A 20,575-nucleotide genomic window follows, 5' to 3' on the forward strand; every position below is an offset into this window, starting at 1 on the left:
ATTAGAAGCGCATGATCTCATTTCTGTCAGTGCCAGTAGGAAAGAGAGAGAGAGAGAGAGAGAGAGATACATCTGAACTGTCCGTACCGAAATAAAACTAAGAGAAACACACACACATCTTCATAGACCACTGCTCAAGTTTCACATCAGATCAGAAAGCAGAACACGCAGCCAATGTTTTGCGATGTATGTCTGAGCATTGGTGGACTTGAGCCAGATTCACCTGTTTCCTGCTGTGTTTGCCTAGCAGCTCCAAAAATAGGCTGCAGCAGCGTGGCGTCTCAGCGAGTGCATGACAGCATTCAGTGTAGGTGGACAGCTTGCTGAAGAGACAGAGCACACAAAGTTTATCAACACTCATCAACTAGATCTTTTCCTCAAACGAAGACCTTGCTTGCATGGTATTAAAGGCATAGTTCATCTAAAAAAAAAAATACTCACCATTTACTTAAATTCAAGTAGTTCTAAACTTTTATAAAATTCATTTCTTCTGTTAAACACGCACACAAACACAAAATATTCTAAAGAAAGTTGGAGAAAAATGTTGTCATTGACTTCCATAGTAGGAACAAACATCCCAGCAGACACACAATGTCATAAGACATTAACATTAGGTTAGATTAAGGTCACCAGCATCCAAGGGCAAGGTTATTTTGACGTCCAAAAATGACGATAATTTATGATAATTTGTTCATTTTAGGTTGTGTTGGAAAGTGACCAAATCCAACGTCATATAAACGTCAAATATTCATGAATTTTCTTTTTGGTTTAGTCCCTTTATTAATCAGGGGTTGCCACAGTGGAATGGACCGCCAAATTATCCAGCACATGTTTTATGCAACAGATGCCCTTCCAGCCGCAACCCAACACTGGGAAACACTCTTGCACTCTTGCACACACCCCCATCCACTATGGCCAAGTTAGGTTATTCAGTTCACCTGTACTGCATGCCTTTGGACAGTGGGGGAAACCGGAGCACCTAGAGGAAACCCACGCGAACACGAGCAGAACATGCAAACTCCACACATAAATGGCAACTGATCCAGTTGGGACTCAAACCAGCGAACTTCTTGCTGTTCAGCGATTGTGCTACTCACTGCACCACAGTGCTGCCCTAACGTCAAATACTGTTATTTATTCCTTTGGTATGGCAAACAAAATCCAGCGTCTGATAGACGTCATATGATCATAGATATTGAGTAACCGAGTAACCAAAATGCAACATGGGGTACAACATCAATCTGACGACATGTTGATGTCCTGTGCTTGCTGGGATACTATAGAAGTCAATGGAGCAATGTTCTTTAGTATAGCTTCTTATGTGTTCAAATGATGGAAGAGTTTTCATTTTTTAGGTAAACTATCCCTTTGAGACGTGTTTTGGTTGATTGGACTACAAGTAGAAGAAATAGTCAAGTTCAAATCCAGATCTTTTGACTAAATTTCTATGGATGTGTGCATTGACATTTTTTTTTTAAATCTATTGTTTTGAAGTATGCTAAAGCTGTTTAGATATGAATGTGAAAACAGATAAGCAAAAGCAAACAATATAGAGAGAAGCACCTTTATTTCTGCTTTGTTAGCCACAAATCTATTCCAAATACTGCAAGACTCTGGACTGATAAGAGAACATTTTTTGATGATTTTCACATTTTTCACTTTCAAATCAAACTCATGATTTCAGATGGCAAAGTTTAAATGAAGAGTTCAGATGTAAATTTTTTCTCTAAAATAAGCATTTTTCTATGTTTATAGTCAGCTATTTCCCTTTAAAGGCAATGAAAATAATCTGTCCTATGTCAAAACATGTAAATTACTGAACATGCACACAGAGACTTGAAAAAAATGGCTAATTTTAGAAGAAAAACTCAAATGGCACTTGGATAATGCATCTAAACTTTTCAAATCCTGTCTTAAATCTAGTGCTCTTCAACAACATGCAGGCATAGAGCTGGTAAATCTGATCAAATGTGGTTTGATTACATCTAAAATTTAATTATTATTATTTTTAATATCGACCGCAATAAAACATGAAATAAAAAACACTGGATGATGATACTACTAATTTATTTCTAATTTATTACATTTTGCAACAATTAATCAATGTTGAATTGAATTGACCTGAGTTGAACAATTAGATTTCAGTCTTTTAAAGCTGCTTTAGGTCCTCCAGGTTGAGGGTTGAGCGTTGGGCTAACGACCCACCTCATAAAAATTAGATGTTACGAAACTTCAAAAACGGCCCAAGGAGTAAGTAAAACTGTTGAATTTGTGTCATATTTATCTATACAAGTTTCATATTGATTCTGGTATTTTTCTATTGTTATGAAGCTGCACTTAAAATGTAAATGAGAGACTACTACTCTAAAGAAGCTCTTAGAGTTTGTATGCACACAGAGACAACTTACCTGAATATTCGGGCCACATTAATGCAGACATCAAGGTCATTGCGGTGGTTTTCCAGAATCAAGCAAAGCGTAGAAAATGCCTTGTTTGACAGGAAGGAAGGCCGAGACTCAGACTGGTCGGCTATATTTCTCAAAGCTGCTGTGACCTAGAAAGAGTCCAGAGGTCAAGACTGAGAGCAACTCTATGCATTTGAGGAAAACCCAAAACAAAATGTATTAGTGTTGACTTTTTGACTCCAAAGAACACTGACACATTAACAACCCTGGAGCACTTTTTGTTTGATTTTGGTATTAGTGTGTATGTTTGATGAATGGGGGACTGTCTTGCAGGTGTGTGTCAGTATGCACCTAATGGCTAGGGATGCGTATAAAAAAGGAAACACTTATAATCAAGAAGAAATAACAGAGGTTCTTTAAATTGGTCTCATAAATCTCTCCATCAAGAGCTCAGAACACTGATTAGGGTACAAGGAGGGTGCCTCCTAAAGCCAAATGGATGGTACTTTCATAAAAACCCTCATTTCCGTCTGCCAACAAGCTAATGAGTGGCATGGCAATTGGCGCTGAACATCAAACCATGCGTGCCGAGCTCAGGAAGTTTGTTTGGGCAGAGTTTAATCATTTCTGTGAAGCGTACTTTATGCTGGAAGAGTGTAAAGTAAAATATGGACATGGAGAAGTGGAAAAAGGGCATCCTCCCAGACAAAAGGAAAAACAAAAGCAGAGGAAAAGCACATTAAAATCCACCCTTTTTTTTGGACCCCATGCAACCCCACCCTCATGAAACGCTCATATTTTGTTCCGTTTCGCTCCCAGAACAGAGTTCTGAGAAACGTCCGGGTGGGGTTCGAGCTTGCTGAATTCCTCCTGTTTTAAGGACACAGATTTACCATGTTTGCAATGCAAGCCTATTTGTTTGTCTATGGTGGTGTATGAGTGTTGCACAAAGCACTATTCCAGCACACCATGAAACGCATGATGGGATCTTAAGTGCTTTTTAAACAACAAGGAAAAGGGATTGTCCTGCATCACAGAAAATCCTTTCAGCTTTCATAAAAGGATAGTTCATTTAAAATGAAAATCATGTCACTACTTACTCACCCTGAATTTTAAACCTGAATGGCTTTCCCTAATCTGGAATATAAAAGATGATATTAAGAGAAATGTGTCTCTCTTTTTTAGTTCAATGGCAGTTAATGGTAACAAAATTTATTTATCAAATTATCTTTTGTTTTCCACAGAAAAACAAAGCCAAGCCAAGGTCATTTCTAGACAAACCTTCCAATTAAAGGGATAGTTAAACCAAAAATGAAAGTTGCTTAATTTATTCACACTCCACTTGTTCCAAAACCATTTTTTCCCTTTTTCCGTTGAACACAAAAGTAGAAATTTGCACAGTGTTGGTCACCATTGACTTTCTTAGTAGAAAAGGTAAACGGTATGGAATTCAATGGCTAATGGTTTCCAACTTCCTTCAAAATATCTTCTTTTGTGTTCAACAGTAGAAATAAACTCTTTTGGAAGCACTTGAGAGTAAGTAAATCAGAGTAAATTATTATATTTGGGTGAACTAGGCCTTTAAAGGAATAGTTCATCAAAAATGAAGGTTTACTTCCTGTTTACTCACCCTCATGTGGTTCAAAACCCTTGTTAATTTCTTTTTTTGTACACAAAAGAAGATACTTTAAAGAAAGCTGAAAACTCTGCATGTTTTAATGACATTAATTGTAAGAGACACAAAACATCACTTCCATATTCTGATATTACTATGCTTGCTAAAACAGCTATTAGAGATGAGAAGAAGCATAAAAAATGACAGAGAGTTCACAGAGGTCAAGGGCGATTTACTAAAGCTGGTCAGTTTAATGCTTATAATACAGGAGGACATGGTTCAATTAAAACTCCAAACAAATGACTGCACTTGAAGACTCTAGGAAGTTTGGGAGACTTATCAGAAGAGGAGGATGTTCTTCACCGATTACAAGCCATGGCCCTGGATGAGGAGACCTTGGGCCACCTCCCAAAGTGCTGATAAACAAATGCTTTGCTATGCTTAAGTGTGCTTCTAGACACATATATCTTATGATTGTAGAGATGTATTACCATACAAGTATATAACTTAGTGAAGAGGGATTTATTACTTTGCTTTGAAAAACTAAATTTCTTTTTCTCTATTTACATGTCAAGTTGTTTAGCAGAGTCATTTCATTACAATTCTTTGATCAACCTAGGTAGAAACAGTAATAAACATATTTTTAATCTAACTAGAAGGCAAACACCTGTGTTCATGGGTATAAGTACTGTATAAAAGACTGCAGCAAGAAAACCAGCAGAACGCTTAGACTTCTGTATATTGTATGTCTTAGGCCTCTTGTTCTCTGTTTTGTTTTGCTTTTGCATTTGTTTTATTCATATTTTTCACTGGATATATTTTGTTAATAAAAGTGTATTTTTTAATAATATTCTTCCTATAACATCATTCATTTATTTGCAGAATCTATCAAGAAACATTTGTGGTAACATGTAAATCTAATTACTCCTTGAAAGACATTACAAAATACGGTCTTAAACAAAACTCTAACTATGACATACTCAAAGGCCACTTTATTAGGTACACCTTACTAGTACAAGGTTGGACCCCCTTTGCCTTTAGAACTGCTTTAATCCTTTGTGGCATAGATTCAACAAAGTACTGGAAATATTCCTCAGAGATTTTGGCAGATATTGACATGATAGAATCATGCAGTTACTACAGATTTCTCAACAGCACATCTATGATGCGAATCTCCTGGTCCACCACATCCCAAAGAAACTATTTGATTGAGATCTGGTGACTGTGGAGGCCATTTGAGTATGGTGAACTAATTGTCATGTTCAAGAAACCAGTTTGATATGATTTACGCTTTATGACATAGTGCATTATCCTGCTGAAAGTAGCCATCAGAAGATGGCTCATAAAGGGATAGACATGACACAATGCTCAATTGGTACAAATGGGCCCAAAGTGTGCCAAGAAAATATCCCCCATACCATTACACCCCCACCACCAGCCTGAACCTTTGATACAAGGCAGGATAGATCCATGTTGTTGACGAATTCTGACCCTATCATCCGAATGTCGCAGCAGAAATCAAGACTCATTAGACCAGGTAATGTTTTTTCCAATCTCTTATTGTCCAATTTTGGTGAGCCTGTGCAAATTGTAGCTTCAGTTCCAGTTCTTAGTTTACAGGAGTGGCACCCGGTGTGGTCTTTGGCTGCTGTAGCCCATTCGTCTCAAGGTTCGACTTGTGCGTTTAGAGATGCTCTTCTGCCACGTTTAAAGTGACCTTTCTTCGCTTTTCTGATGCTCAATTTTAACTGCAGCAGATCGTTATAACCATGCCTAAAAAGATTGAGTTGCTGCCATCTGATTGGCTGATTAGAAATGTGTTAACGAGCAGTTGGACAGATGTACCTAATAAAGTGGCCAGTGACAAGTATAGTATAGTGTATAGTGACGAGGAACCTGATACTTCATTTAATTAGGGTTTTAAAATGAAGGAATCAAGCCCAATGGTAACAGGTTTCCAACATTTTTTGAAATATCTTCTTTTGTGTTAAACAGACAAAAAATAGTAAAGGGTGAGTAGCTAATGACAGAATTGTCATTTTTAGGTGAAATATCCCTTTAAGGTGAACAAAATTTCCTTTGTTGTAGTGTGTCCTGGTATATTTGTGATGGCTTCATCCCCATTTTCAAAACTGGATTGAAAAATTAAGAACTTTGTCTCTTTCACAACTCAGGCAGCTGTCAAGGATCTCTTACCTGTACCAGTATGTGTCCTGTGATGATCTGCTGGCCTTCTCCATCTGACCTGTGAGTATTAACATTAGCTGAAGTTGCAGAAGGGCTGTGCATCAGTCTCTTCGACAACTGCATCAGGACACCGATGAAGCCTTTATCCAGCAGCAGCCTGGAGAGGGCACTGTTTCCTGAGAGAAGCTTCAGTGAGCCCACACAGTACAGAACGGCCTCACCTTTACTCCACACATCCTCACACTGGAGCAGAGACACAAGGGAGTCTGTGGGGAAACGCATGCACACAATGGGCTGATCTGAGAGATAGTGACTAATTGAATTTGGGTAAGTTATACAATAATCAGGTCTGACCTAGGATGGAGCCATTGAGGAACAGGGCGTCATTATTAGCGTTTCGGCTGATTTTGAAGACGAGTTTGCAGATGTTCAGCAAGTTGTTTCCACTCACATTGAGCTGGTAACAGAGAAAAGCAATAAGATTCTGATTATAAATCTCACACATACAGCTAGGCTTGATTAGTATACATACATGATGATTACTATAAGTACATGAGTTCATCTCTGCCAAAGGCTTAACTATCAAAACATTGAGAGAAGTCTGCTCAAATTTGTCAATCCAGCTGAGGCAATAAAGAGAGTTTGGGGCGTGGCTACTGTGAGATGATAGGCTAAGCCAGAGGGTGTTTAGTGGCTAAATGTTTGAAGTCTTACAAAAATGCACAGTCAGAAATTGGGGTAAAACATGAATAATGTTGGTAATGGATTTACAGGATTAAAATTATTTAAGCATCTGATAAAATCTTGTGTTTCAGTATGATAGTTTCTAGTCATGTGACCTGAGCGGAGACCTGTCAGGGAAAATAATGTGTCATAATGACAGCTAACAAAAGGATTTCCATAGAAACTCCTTCTGTTTCAAGCTACAAATATTTGGACTACATGTCAACTGAACAAAAAAAAAGAGATAATGACACAAACTAGATTTTGGCCACTCGCATTCTATATACAGCACCCGTACTTATTTCAGTCATCCCTGCCAGAGCTCCAATTCAACAATGTTTACATATTCAGTCATGGGTGATGGCGGTATTCTGTAGAATGTGAAACTTTTCATATATTTCATATATTTCATATATTTCATATATTGCTTACTATAATATTTGCTAATAGGGAAGATCTATTTGTTCACTTCTGCTATTTATGCATTGACAGTGAATTTTAATTTATACTTTAACTGCAATTAACTGCCAATTAGAATTAAAACTGTAAAGAAAGCATGCTGAAGAACTGATAGTTAGTTGATGTGTAATGTAGCTGTGTGAACATAAACAACATCTCTGAATGTAAAATGCTCAAAGTTCAATGCAAAGAGAGACCTTGGCTTTTACAGAGTTAGCTTAGCAAAGCCTACAACAAACAAATTTGGGGACTACAAAAATAGTCATATGGGCTATGGGCTAGTGAGATTACAAGGGCCTCTGGTTACGCAAATTCACCACGCGCATACACCCTGTGCAGCAAAGGGGCATGGCTAGAGTCGTTGCATGCTAAAATACCGCTATTTCCACAGAGTTCTTTCTGTTTCTGTATTTGGGCTTCCAAAGGACATGACACAAAGAGAGAAGTGCTTACAATTTAATTTTAATTATGTTTCAGAGAATTATAATAAAAAAAATAGCTAGCATTTGACAAAGGACAGGTTCTAGAATCTCTCCTAGATCAGTGCTGGATTTGGTTAAAACTCCTCCAACCAACAAAGCTGTGGATTGTGAGCCACAACCTGTAAGTATTTACATTTGTTAAAGTTGATCAACTACAGGCACAGTTTCTAGTGTTAATGGTATGTTGTAGTGAGGATGTAAACAAGGAGGTAAATAACAGGAAATGCTGTTTGGCACTGCTAACAATTTAGCTACAAATTAATATTTATGAATGGCATCTGTTCTCTTACAGTCTTTAAAATATATTATTGTGTTCATCATACAAAAGAAACTCAAATGTAAAAAAAATGGGAAACATTCATATTGTGTGTGTGTGCACGTGTGTGTATGTGTGTATATACTCACTGCCAGAATAAGCTTGGCTAACGTTAGGTTAAGTCGGTCCGATCCAACATCTATAAGTCTGAACAGTATTCTCAGTATGCCGGACCTCTTTTTACACTGCCTTCCCAGCATGCCTCTCTCTGCCAGGGCATCATGGAGACCATTGCACGAGTTACACAGCTGTCCCACAATCTCATCTGACACAGCATCACCTAAAAGGATTGTTTTTTGAGACACATAACCCAATCAGGACACTATACTGTAAGTTCCAGTGCACAAAATAGGCAACAGCGTCAAGGTCGTATTTCAAACAGCGTGTCTCACACAGTATTAATTGCACCATTGTCACCCTTCAACTGTCTCTGTGAAGGACAGTGAAAGAAGAGTAGTCTATGGGCTACACAGCCTCTTTCATTCGACTCAACTGATGTGTACACGGAGTAGGCTTACTGACATTTCACTGACATTTGGCCCACATTTACACCCACTGACAGATTTAACACAGGCCTTCAGGCGAATTCTCCCACTGTATGGTATGCATCATCAGTGTGTATACAGTATAATAGCTCTTTACTGTTTTTTTTTTTTTCTGTACGTACGCACTGACCTTAAGCACAAGAACATAATGTGGTAGAGTGTTTAAGTAATATTAGACTGTAATAGAGTATCAATATAGGCTAAATCTCCTGTCTGCAACCAAGGTTATTTTTTGTAAACGAAAACTGAAACAGTCGAAAACTTTTTAGTCAAAATCATTAAAAATTAAATGTAAATAATTCACAATTAAATAAACAAAACTAACAACAGTCACTGAAAAACAAACTGAAAAAAATCATTAGCACTGTAGAGGAAAATCTGACCTGCTGCGAGATGGTGTTTTTACAAACAATGCACACATCCGTCTAGCCAAAGGTAATTTAAGGCAAGTCAATTCACTCGTTAGCCATCGTTGAAATACCTCTCGGGTAGTATGGTCAGACATTTTGTTTGAATGGGGAAACATCAAATTCTTCAAAATTGCTTGCCAAGCTTACGATTCTTTAAATTTCATATTTATCATCAATACATTTGTTTAGTTTCATTTCTAAATGTTCGAATGATACAAAACCTGCAGAAACTCATGTCTGGTTCAAGCCAAGGAGAATCCATTCATTCATTCATTCATTCATTTTCTTTTCGGCTTAGTCCCTTTATTAATCCGGGGTCACCACAGCGGAATGAACCGCCAACTTATCCAGCACATTTTTACGCAGCGGATGCCCTTCCAGCCGCAACCCATCTCTGGGAAACCAAGGAGAATAATCCGTCAATATTGATCGATGATTGGCTCGTTGACTAGAAGGCAGGGTTTCATTCACCATATTGGCTGTTGTCATGATTGATGTTGTCAAATAGAGTCCTCCCTGAGAATTGAGTTTGCCTATTGGGGAATAACCAACCTACATCACACGGGTTCAACCACGCATACCGGTTGCAAAAAAAGACCGGTTGCAATAGCAAACATGTCATGTTGTGCGGTAGGACGCCAAATTCGATGAACGCTTAAATTTTACCATACACCACACTGCTTTTAATGCCAACCGCAAACGTCTTTGGCTAAATTTAGCTGAATGGAGTAAGGACCTAATTAGAAATGCTGGACATTTTATAGCAGGTAAATTCACGCTATGCTGAATCGTACACAATAAATTATACACATACTCGTTTTTGATAGCAGCAATGATTTCAGCAAAAACAGTTAAATATAGCCAATTAAATCCAAAGACTTGTAGGCATTTAACTTCTCTCTTGTAAAATCACTTGGAGTTAAAAGAGACATATTTCGGGCTGGATGCTTGGCCATTTCGTCTTTTCCAATATCCACTGCCACTGGAAGGGTGCTATCACAAATGGACCTGTCAGACGAACGCCGCTCACTTTAACGTTAATCTTGCCGAATAACTGTGCTTATCACTGATTGACAAGCTGTTATAGTATGCTGAAATCATTATGTAAATAATATATATAATATGTAATCAATATAACTTATCTCTAATACAACAACAAACTCTGTACCGCATCGGATGTCTTTCCCTTGTTGTAAATGCTAGAACTCCCAGTTTTTTCTGCAACCTCGCTGCGCGCACATACCGTATATTTACCAACAGGTAATTCATCTATAGGACCTATCCTATTATTTCACTGGAGCTGTAATAGGTATAGTTTGTAGCGCAGTATAGTGCAGTATATGAAATCATGTTCAGAATTTATATAATGTAAAACGCGTTATAACGACTATTTTAATTCCCCATTAAACTAAAACAAACAAAACCATTAATGAAACGAACTAAACCTAAACTGAAATGAACAGAAAATGTATAAACAGTATCAAAATGAAAGTAATTTTAAAATGCAAAACTATAAAAACCTTGGCCTTAAATCCATAAAATCGTTTGCATTTTAGACTAGCTGTTGCTTGCAGAATAATTATCCGTTACTACACGGGTTTTAACCGTTGTGTGCTTTATTCTTGCTGGATCTAACTTGTCTTAGAGGGGGGCTGAGCTTTCCAAAGCTATTTTTGCTAAGACAAATGTTGTCTCTCAAATCTGTTTCCAAGATGGTTGGCATTCTCCCCAACAGGGCTCTCTTGATGATGCCATGGAGAATATGAATGGTATTTTATGCATGAACCGAGCGGCTCTTGGCGCAATAAATATTTGATATTTATCTTTTAAATGAATTTCTATTGAATTTTCAAAGTACTTAAATATTTACTGCTATTAGATTGCATTTCACGGTTCTTTTCCCCCCACATGCTTTGACTTTAAAAGCTCAGTGCCGTGCCAAGCTCAACACAAGCTTTGTTTTTGTTCCTCTGCATCCAGATATTGTGTTTTCGTTCTCCCTGCAGCTTTGCTTTCACTCGGGGACACATTTGAGTGCAGCTTCTTAGTAAGAACATGCATAAGCAAAATGCAATAACCTTAAAATTGTGAACATGTTTGTGAATTTAAATATAGTAATAGAAAAAAATTATAAGTAGAAAAGACTTTGGGTGACAAACTTTATGGTGGCCTGAGAAAACCTTGTCTGAAAGTTTGAAGTAGTTTCAAAGTTTAAATAACTGAAGTAGTTTAAGAAGTTTGAGCATGTTTCTAGTTAGGCAGTTGATAAGGGGTTCTGAGTGGTTGCTAAGGTGTTGCTAAGTGGTTGCTAGGATGTTTAGAGTGGTTGCCTAGGAGTTGCTAGGCGGTTGCTAGGATGTTTTGACTGGATGTTAAGGCATTTCTAGGCAGTTGCTAAGGTGTTCTGAGTGGTTGCTAGGCAGTTGCTAAGGTGTTGGTAGGTGGTTGCTACAGTATTTCAGGTAGTTGTTAAGATGTTGCTGGGTGGTTGGTAGGCTATTTAGAGTGGTTGCTAAGTTGTTGCTATGCGGTTGCTAGAGTGTTCTAAGTAGTTGCTAAGGTGTTGCTAGGCTGTTCTGAGTGGTTGCTAGGCAGTTGTTAAGGTGTTGCAAGGCAGTTGCTAGGTTGCTCTGAATGGTAGCTGAGGCATTGCTGGGTGGTTGCTAGGCTGTTCTGAGTGGTTGTTAAGGCGTTGCTAGGTGGTGGATAAGGTGTTGCTAGGCGGTTGCTTAGGTGTTCTAGGTAATTTCTAAGGTGTTGCTAGGTGGTTGCTAGGGTGTTTTGATTGGTTTCTAGGCAGTTGCTAAGGTATTGGTAGCTGGTTGCTAAGTTGCTGTTAGGTGGTTGCTAAGGCGTTGCTAGGTGATTGCTAGGTAGTTACTAAGGTGTTTTAAGGCAATTACTAACAAATTAGTATGGTTCTAGTATGAATTAGCATTTTGCTAGCATGTTTCTGGTATAAACTAGGATCTTGTTAGCATGATTTTAGTAGGAAATAGCACGTTGCTAGTATGTTTATAGTATGAATCAGCATTGAGTTAGCTAGTATGATTAGTATGTTTCTAGTATGCATTAGTATATTGTTAGTATGAAATGGTATGTTGTTAGTATGTTCAATGTAAAGTCAATGGCAGTTTTTTTTAATGGAAGTCTATGGACAGATGCTAGGGTGCTGTAAATGGTTGCTAGGATGTGGCTAGTAAGTTGAAAGGTCATCAGTGATTGGCAGATTGGTAGTGTGAGTTGAATGAGCCCAACATTAAGTCTGTATGACAGTCTGGTGGAAAGTTATGAGGTCTTAAAGTTTGGTTTAATGTTAAGTCAATGGGACTTTTCCGAAATTTTCAGGTCAGTTTTCGGAAAACCATAAGTCGGATTGGAAAAGTTGGAAAAGATAACACAACAACTTAATTCTGTGTAGTTTGGAGTTAGTTTGGTGGTTGCAGTATGAATGGTCTGGGTCGGAGGAGATGCGTTCTTAAGATAGTCTTAAGAAGAAGACAGAAGAATAGTATGTTTATGCAGTATAGCAGTATGTTGGCTTTTTCAAGACACCATAATGATAAGATTTTGTGTGTATGTGTGTAGAAACTGTACTGGGTGAATGTTAAAAGCAGAGCTGTTCTGTTGGGACGTAATTAAAAATATCTTTCACTGTAAATAATGCTGGATACAATACTTTCATGTTGTTCCTACACAAATCGATTAAGTTAACTCAATCCATTTTACAAGTTCAGGTGGATTAAACATCAAAATATTTTAAAATGGTGTTGTTTCAACTTATTTAAACTAAGTAGTTTTAACAAGCATCAAAAGTCATTTTTCGAGTGTTGGAACTACAGTATCATTAAAAAAAATCTTCAGATAAATAAGAAAACACTTATGTTCATCTATCCAAATAGAAGTACAATTCCATAGGGAATTTAAAGGATATGCTTAATGTTCCTTAGATAAAGAAAAGTCATCAACTTGTATCTTAAAAAATGTGTTTTGGAGCTATTAACATTCTATTTTTTCATCCTTAAAACATCTTATATGGAAAAATTTCTTCCCAGGACTGTTCATTTTAAATAGACCAATATGCATTGTCAGATGGTAGCAGATTACAGAATGTGACACTTTGATTTTTTAACAGGCATTTTAAACATTCATGACAGTAATTTTATCATCACCTCCAGCAAAGGACTCGAATTCTTGAAGGACGGGCAGGACTTTAGTGTTCCAGAACACAGATTCATCCTCACTGTCATCTGCATCTATAAAAAGACACACCGCAGTTTAAAAATCTAGCCAGACAGGTACACGCACATTATTGATCCTGGAAGGGAAATTCAGACAGTACGCCCCAGCACATCTTCAAGCATATGAATGTATTACAGGATGTTCAACATAGCATGAAAAGGTCAGAGCATCACACCCACACAGCTCTTCATGATATTGTCTGTTCTGTTGGAGCATTTGCATTGTGGACGAGCTGCAGGAAGCAGTGGGTTGCAAAAAAACAACAGATCAAACGGCTATCAACTGGCATCTGGATAAAGAACCTTGAGAAACTGCTGCAGCAAAAAAAGTGGTTTAGGTTTCCAATCTGATCAGATATTTGCGGCCACTGGGAAGATTGTGTCAGGAACAAGATTTACAAGATTGTGAGTCCAGTGCACGTCTATCACGTGTTTGACTGTAGGCTAGTGGTTTCAAGTGTTATTTGTTTATTTTTGCTTGTAATTTATTTCAGAATAGAGTACATAGAATAGAGTTGATCATCACAATTGGAAATTAATGAAATCCTTCTAAATAGAGCTATTCAAATCAACTGATGACATTATCTCATTATCTTCATATTGCAATATATATCGCAGCAAAATAAAATACCACAATGTAATATTTTTCCATATATATGTATACATAAATACACTAACCAGCCTTTTTATTAGGTACACCTTACTAGTACCGGGTTGGACCCCCTTTTGCCTACAGAACTGCCTTAATCCTTCGTGGCATAGATTCAACAAGGTACTGAAAAGATTCCTCAGAGTTTTTGACATGATAGTATCACGCAGTTGATGCAGATTTGTTGGCTTTACATCCATGATGCGAAACTCCTGTTTCACCACATCCCAAAGGTGCTCTTTTGGATTGTGTTCTGGTGACTGTGGAGGCCATTTGAGTACAGTGAACTCATTGTCATGTTCAAGAAACCAGTCTAAGATGATTCACGCTTTATGACATGGTGTGTTATCCTGTTGGAAGTAGCCATCAGAAGATGGGTAACTGTGGTCATAAACGGATAGACATGGTCAACAACAACACTTTAGGTAGGCTGTGGTATTGACACAATGTTTACTTGGTACTAATGGGGCCAAAGTGTGCAAAGAAAATATCCCCCATACCATTAGACCACCACCACCAGCCTGAACCATTGATACAAGGCAGGATGGATCCATGCTTTAATGTTGTTGATGCCAAATTCTGACCCTACTATCCGAATGTCGCAGCAGAAATCGAGACTCATCAGGCCAGGTAATGTTTTTCCAATCTTCTATTGTCCAATTTTGTCGAGCCTGTGTGAATTGTAGCCTCAGTTTCCTGTTCTTAGCTGACAGGAGTTTTCTGCTGCTGTAGCCCATCTGCCTCAAGGTATAAAGATTTCACTGCCATGTGTTGTGCTTTTAGAGATGCTCTTCTGCATACCTCACTTGTAAATAGTGGTTATTAGAGTTACTGTTGCCTTTCTATCAGCTCGAACCATTCTTCTCTGACCTCCGGCATCAACAAGGCATTTGCGCCCACAAAACTGCCCCTTACTGTATGTTTTCTCTTTTTCGGACCATTCTTTGCAAACCCTAGAATTTGTTGTGTGTAAAAATCCCAGTAGTCTAGCAGTTTTCTGAAATACTCAGACCAGTCTGTCTAGCACCAACAACCATGCCATGTTCAAAGTCACATAAATCACCTTTCTTCCCCATTCTGATGCTCGGTTTGAACTGCAGCAGATCGTCTTGATTATGTTTACATAACTAAATACATGTGATTGGCTGATTAGAAATTTGCGTTAACAAGCAGTTGAACAGGTGTACCGAATAAAGTCGCTGGTGTGTGCATAGTGTAGTACAACAGATAAAGCAATATACCTGGTTTTGATCCACTTGGACTGGAAACGTCAATTTGTGGTCTTCTGTTGATCACAAACACACACAAACATACATACAGCGTGAATAGAGGGCACGAATGACCATTGTGTTTAGAACAGTGAATAGAGGTTAATTACAAAACTTAGATGAACTTATATTTAAAACCGAGCATCTACAATGTCTGCAGGTATTGGTTTAATGTTAATGGTAATATTTACTCACAAAGACTTGCAAAACCTTGTTTATATTTCAAGTTATTCTCATGAAATTCTGTTTTCCTGACAGACACAAGATGTCACTGTTGTGATATCCTGATGCAGCATCTAATTACTTTTTTACTATATTTTTATCATCTATAATAATTCAACTGTCAGTTGTGGCAAAATCAGTTAATGGTGAAGAATAGATAACGTTCAAAGTACGCTTGTGTAAAATATGTGTGCATGCGAGGGCTACTGTAACAGACAGGAAACCACAGGTCTGCGTGCTTGTATCACAGCTAGTCATGCACTGTCATAGTTCATTTTATCACAGAAATCAAGATATCCGTTAACAGTTTTAGTCTGTGCTGTAACTTTTACTGACTTTTACTAAAGTATAATGCAAATATTCAACTTTATCTTGAACTGATATTTCTTAAGGACTGGGGGGAAATATGATGGTACAGATGGGGCATATTTGTGGCATTGATTGTGTTTGGGCTTTGTACATCTCGATAATGCCTCTTTGTTGATGGGATGCCTCAGCCGAGACGTGATCTCATCGTGTGAATCTCAAATGAGACCGTGCTGGTGGTCAACAGAACAGTCAGCCAGCCAGCCACAAGCGGCCTGCATAATCTAATATCGCTCCATTAGCAACTATAACAAGGATATGATAGAGATAGAAGGAGAGAGACGGTTCGCTGCTTTACTTTTACTCACTATTAAATTCCAGATTGTCCGTAAATGCATCTAAATTGGAGGCATTGTGATTGTCATAAGTGGGCATTCTGGTCATCATACTGTATTAACGAGAGTGCCTGTATTTGAATAAAAAAACTTTTTTACATAATTATTTTTAGGGGTTTTTAACCGTTAATGGATAAAATATGCAGAGAATTGACAGGAAATAGTTGAAAGCATAGAGAGAGTAAGGGTCAGCAAAGCACCTAGAGCTGGGAATCAAACTCAGGTCACCATGAGCACGATGGTGCAATATGTCTACGCACTTACCACTAGGCTATAGGCACCAACATAAATGAAGGTTTTCAATGTGATCGATTTCACAATTGTTGTGCTTATAACAGGGGTCACCAAACTTGTTCCTGGAGGGCCGGTGTCCTGCAGATTTTAGCTCCAACCCTAATCAAACATACCTGAACAAGCTAATCAAGGTCTTACTAGGTATACTTGATACACCCAGGCAGGTGTGTAAAGGCAAGTTGGAGCTAAACCCTGGAGGGACACTGGCCCTCCAGGACCAGGATTGGTGACCCCTGGCTTATAACATGGACGATGTACATAAATTCTCAAAATACAAGTAACAAGTGGATTAATGCCACTGGAATCTACTAATCCTCTCAGAATGGTTATTAATAAGTTAACGCCTGAACAGAGTGTCCTGTGAGTCACACTTTTTTCTTTTACCACTATTCTTAGCACAGAGAATAACTCAATTTACAGTGTGAGTTTGATGATGACAGTGCTGGTTTTTATGAAGCCCAAAGGAACAAGCACTTGATTCATTCAAATGCTGATTCCAGTATCAGATCAAACATTTTTTGTTCAATGAAATTACACAAAAAGAGTAAAAATAAAAGGACATGCATAAAAAAAACCCGTCTCAAAAAGCAAACCTTTGTTTGTGCAGATCAGTTTCAGAGGAAGATTTTGTTTTATGCTCTGTGATATCAGCTGAGTGTAGATTGTCTCCGTCATCTGGTTGGTCTCCTCCAATCCTGGCCTCTGGAGACATATCTGATCAGACAGACAACAACTTAGCTTTGCGAAGAAATAAATAATCAAAACCACATGTAAAAATGATAATAATAATAATGTGTGTGTTGTGTGTTATACTCAATTATTTCATGTATATGCATTTGTTTCATTGAAATTTATGCATTTATTTGATATACTGTAAAGCTGCTTTTATGGAAATATTTATACAGTTTAAAATAACAATGTTTTGTACATACTGAATTTTCAGCAGCAATTACTTCAGTCTTCCAAATAGCATAATCTTTCAGAAATTAATTTAATAAACTAAATTGCTACCTAAATGTCTATTTTTTATTTATTTATTACGGCTTATTTATTTAGTTATTTATATGTGTGCATGTATTTATTTATTTATTTATTGATGTGTATATTTATTTATGTGTGTGTGTGTTTATTTATGTGTCTATTTATTGATATGATGTGTCTATTTATTTATTTATTTATTTATGTGTCTATTTATTTATTGATGTGTGTATTTATTTATTTATGTGTGTGTATTTATTTATATATTTATTTATGTGTGTATTTATTTATTGATGTGTATATCTATTTATTTATGTGTGTAAATTTATTTTTGTGTGTATTTATTTATTGATGTGATGTATGTATTTTTAATTTTTTTATTTATGTGTCTATTTATTTATTGATGTGTGTGTATTTATTTATGTGTGTATTTATTTATTGATGTGTTGTATGTATTTTTATTTTTTTTATTTATGTGTCTATTTATTTATTGATGCGTGTATTTATTTTTATTTTTTTTATTTATGTGTCTATTTATTTATTGATGCGTGTATTTATCTATATATCTATTGATGTGTGTATTTATTTATTTATGTGTGTATTCATTAATATATTTATTTATGTGTGTATTTATTTATTGATGTGTGTATTTATTTATTTATCTATTTATTTATGCATTTATTTATATGTGTATATATTTTTTATGTGTCTGTTTAATTATAGATGTGGTGTGTGTATTTATTTATGTCTGTGTATGTATTTATTTATTAATGTTATGTGTGTATTTATGTATTTGTGTGTATGTATGTATGTATTTATTTATTTATTTGAGTGTCTATTCATTTATTGATGTATGTATTTATTAATTGATTAATTTATGTATGTGTGTGTATTTATTTATATATTTATTTACGTGTCTATTTATTTATTGATATGTGTATTTATTTATTTTTTATTTATGTGTGTGTATGTATTATTTATGTGTCTATTTATTTATTGATGTGGTGTGTGTATTTATTTATTGATGTGTGTGCATGTATGTATTTATGTGTCTATTTATTCATTAATATTATGTGTGTTTAATTTTTTATTTGTGTATGCATGTATGTATTTATTTGTATTTATTTATCTGTGTGTCTATTTATGTACTAATGTGTCTATTTATTAATTTATTTATGTGTGTATGCATGTATGTATTCATTTATGTGTGTGTGTATGTATGTATTTATTTATGTGTGTGTGTGTGTGTTTATGTATGTATTTATTTATTTGTGTGTATGTATGTATTTATTAATGTGTGTGTCTATTTATTTATGTAATGTGTATTTATTTATTTGTGTGTATGTATGTATTTATTTATGTGTGTGTTTATGTATGTATTTATTTATTTGTGTGTGTGTATGTATGTATTTATTAAGGTGTGTGTCTATTTATTTATGTAATGTGTATTTATTTATTTGTGTGTATTTATTTATTTGTGTGTGTGTGTGTGTGTGTGTATTTATGTATGTATTTACTTATATGTCTACTTATTTATTGACATGTGTATATGTTTATTTGTTTAGTCATTCATTTTGTTGAATAGATGATAAGTAAACAGACAGACAGATTGATTGATTTATGACTCAAACTTCAAACAATGTACACTGTAATAGATAGGATATAAATCAATTAAAGCATAGCCAGGACAGTTGGATTTAGATTAATCTTTTACAGTCTAGCTTTGTCCTTCAGTATCCTTAAACCTTTACAATGATTTTATTACTCGTGTGCTCTATATAAAATGCATTCTAGTATACTACTGATATGACAAACACACACATTTGGTTTTCTCAATACAAACAAACTCAAGGCACACATAGCTGAGTTACATCCTTGGGATTTAAACTGATTTATATCAGATTTTTTGGAAGAGCCTATTCATTCAAAACACTTTAGCAACAATGCGCATCACATAATACATTTATTGAGGGTTATCAATCTGCTTGACACATAAATGCAATATTAATGAATTGCATTTTCCTATACCAAGTAAAACAACTCTATATCTTGTCATTTATATTTTCTTTTGTGATTTTCAGTATAAAAAAAACATACTGTAGACCATTAAAACTTTACATCGATCAATAAAATTTCACATTTAAATTTCTCAAATTTCTTTTTCTTACTTTTTGCATTTGGTGTCATAGGTGGTATTTTGCTGACAGATGTGGCTCTAAGCAGTCTGGCACGAGAACCTCCCGATCCAGTCCTAGTACCTCCTCGCTCCACTGGGGGTTTGGGATGAGCAGCTTCATCGTCGCCTCCATCCTCATCCAGGGAAACAGACACCCTGGGTTTCTGAGATGGAGAGTTTTTAAGAGTTAGTGTTTCCTGTTTTGATTTGAATAGTCAGCCATAAAGGATTAAAAAGCCTCCTACATGTTCCAGTGGACTAAGACGAGTTCCAGATCCTGGCCTGGAGTCAGGAGCTTCAAAATGTCGGGCATGAAGACTAGAAAAGAAGGCAATTTTGGTTAAGAAGGTAATTAAAACCAGTATGGCAGTCTTATAGTAATAATAAAGCAGTTAATATTAATATTATTTAATTCATGTTTAAGCACGTTTTAAAATGTAACAGGCCTGGATCTGGAAGTAAGAATTTCATAGATTTTTATCACAATTATTCCAGAATAAAAGTGTGTTTTAACATAATATAGATGTGTGTACTATTTATATTGTTTTTGTATATATAAATACACACATGCATGCATATAATTAAGAAAACGTTTATCTATATTTAGATATAAAATGTATATATACAGTATATGAAACAAATTGTATGTAAATTGAATCACATGTACATAATAGAGATGTTCAATGATCATTTATAATGCTTTGAATACAAACCATTGAGCAACATGGATGTTTATTGATATAGTATATGCACCTATTCAAGTTAAGCCAGTAGTATAGATAAACCTCATCATTTTATTTTTTGAAGGTTTATTGCTGAAATGAATACAAAATACTCATGATTCATAATGAAATCTTTAATTAAACACAAAAAAGTGCCCAGATGACTTTCTTATTGTGGCAAG

General features: G+C 36.0%; 1 protein-coding gene across 1 annotated transcript in view; it reads right to left on the bottom strand.

The window, feature by feature from the left end:
* The window catches only part of armc2 (armadillo repeat containing 2), a 41,060-nt gene that overhangs the window by 16,260 nt on the left and 4,225 nt on the right, over positions 1-20,575 (bottom strand). The window contains exons 3-12 of the mRNA XM_087298361.1: positions 19,917-19,989; positions 19,664-19,835; positions 17,111-17,231; positions 15,274-15,317; positions 13,315-13,398; positions 8,277-8,467; positions 6,562-6,664; positions 6,217-6,473; positions 2,409-2,554; positions 224-323 (exon numbers count right to left, since the gene is read on the bottom strand). Of these exons, the coding sequence (XP_087154487.1) occupies positions 224-323; positions 2,409-2,554; positions 6,217-6,473; positions 6,562-6,664; positions 8,277-8,467; positions 13,315-13,398; positions 15,274-15,317; positions 17,111-17,231; positions 19,664-19,835; positions 19,917-19,989 (1,291 nt within the window). The remainder of the gene's footprint in view (positions 1-223; positions 324-2,408; positions 2,555-6,216; positions 6,474-6,561; positions 6,665-8,276; positions 8,468-13,314; positions 13,399-15,273; positions 15,318-17,110; positions 17,232-19,663; positions 19,836-19,916; positions 19,990-20,575) is intronic.

The sequence above is a fragment of the Danio rerio genome, chromosome 20, assembly GCF_052040795.2.
Source record: "Danio rerio strain M-AB ecotype USA chromosome 20, GRCz13ab, whole genome shotgun sequence".
Classification (NCBI taxonomy): Eukaryota; Metazoa; Chordata; class Actinopteri; order Cypriniformes; family Danionidae; genus Danio; species Danio rerio.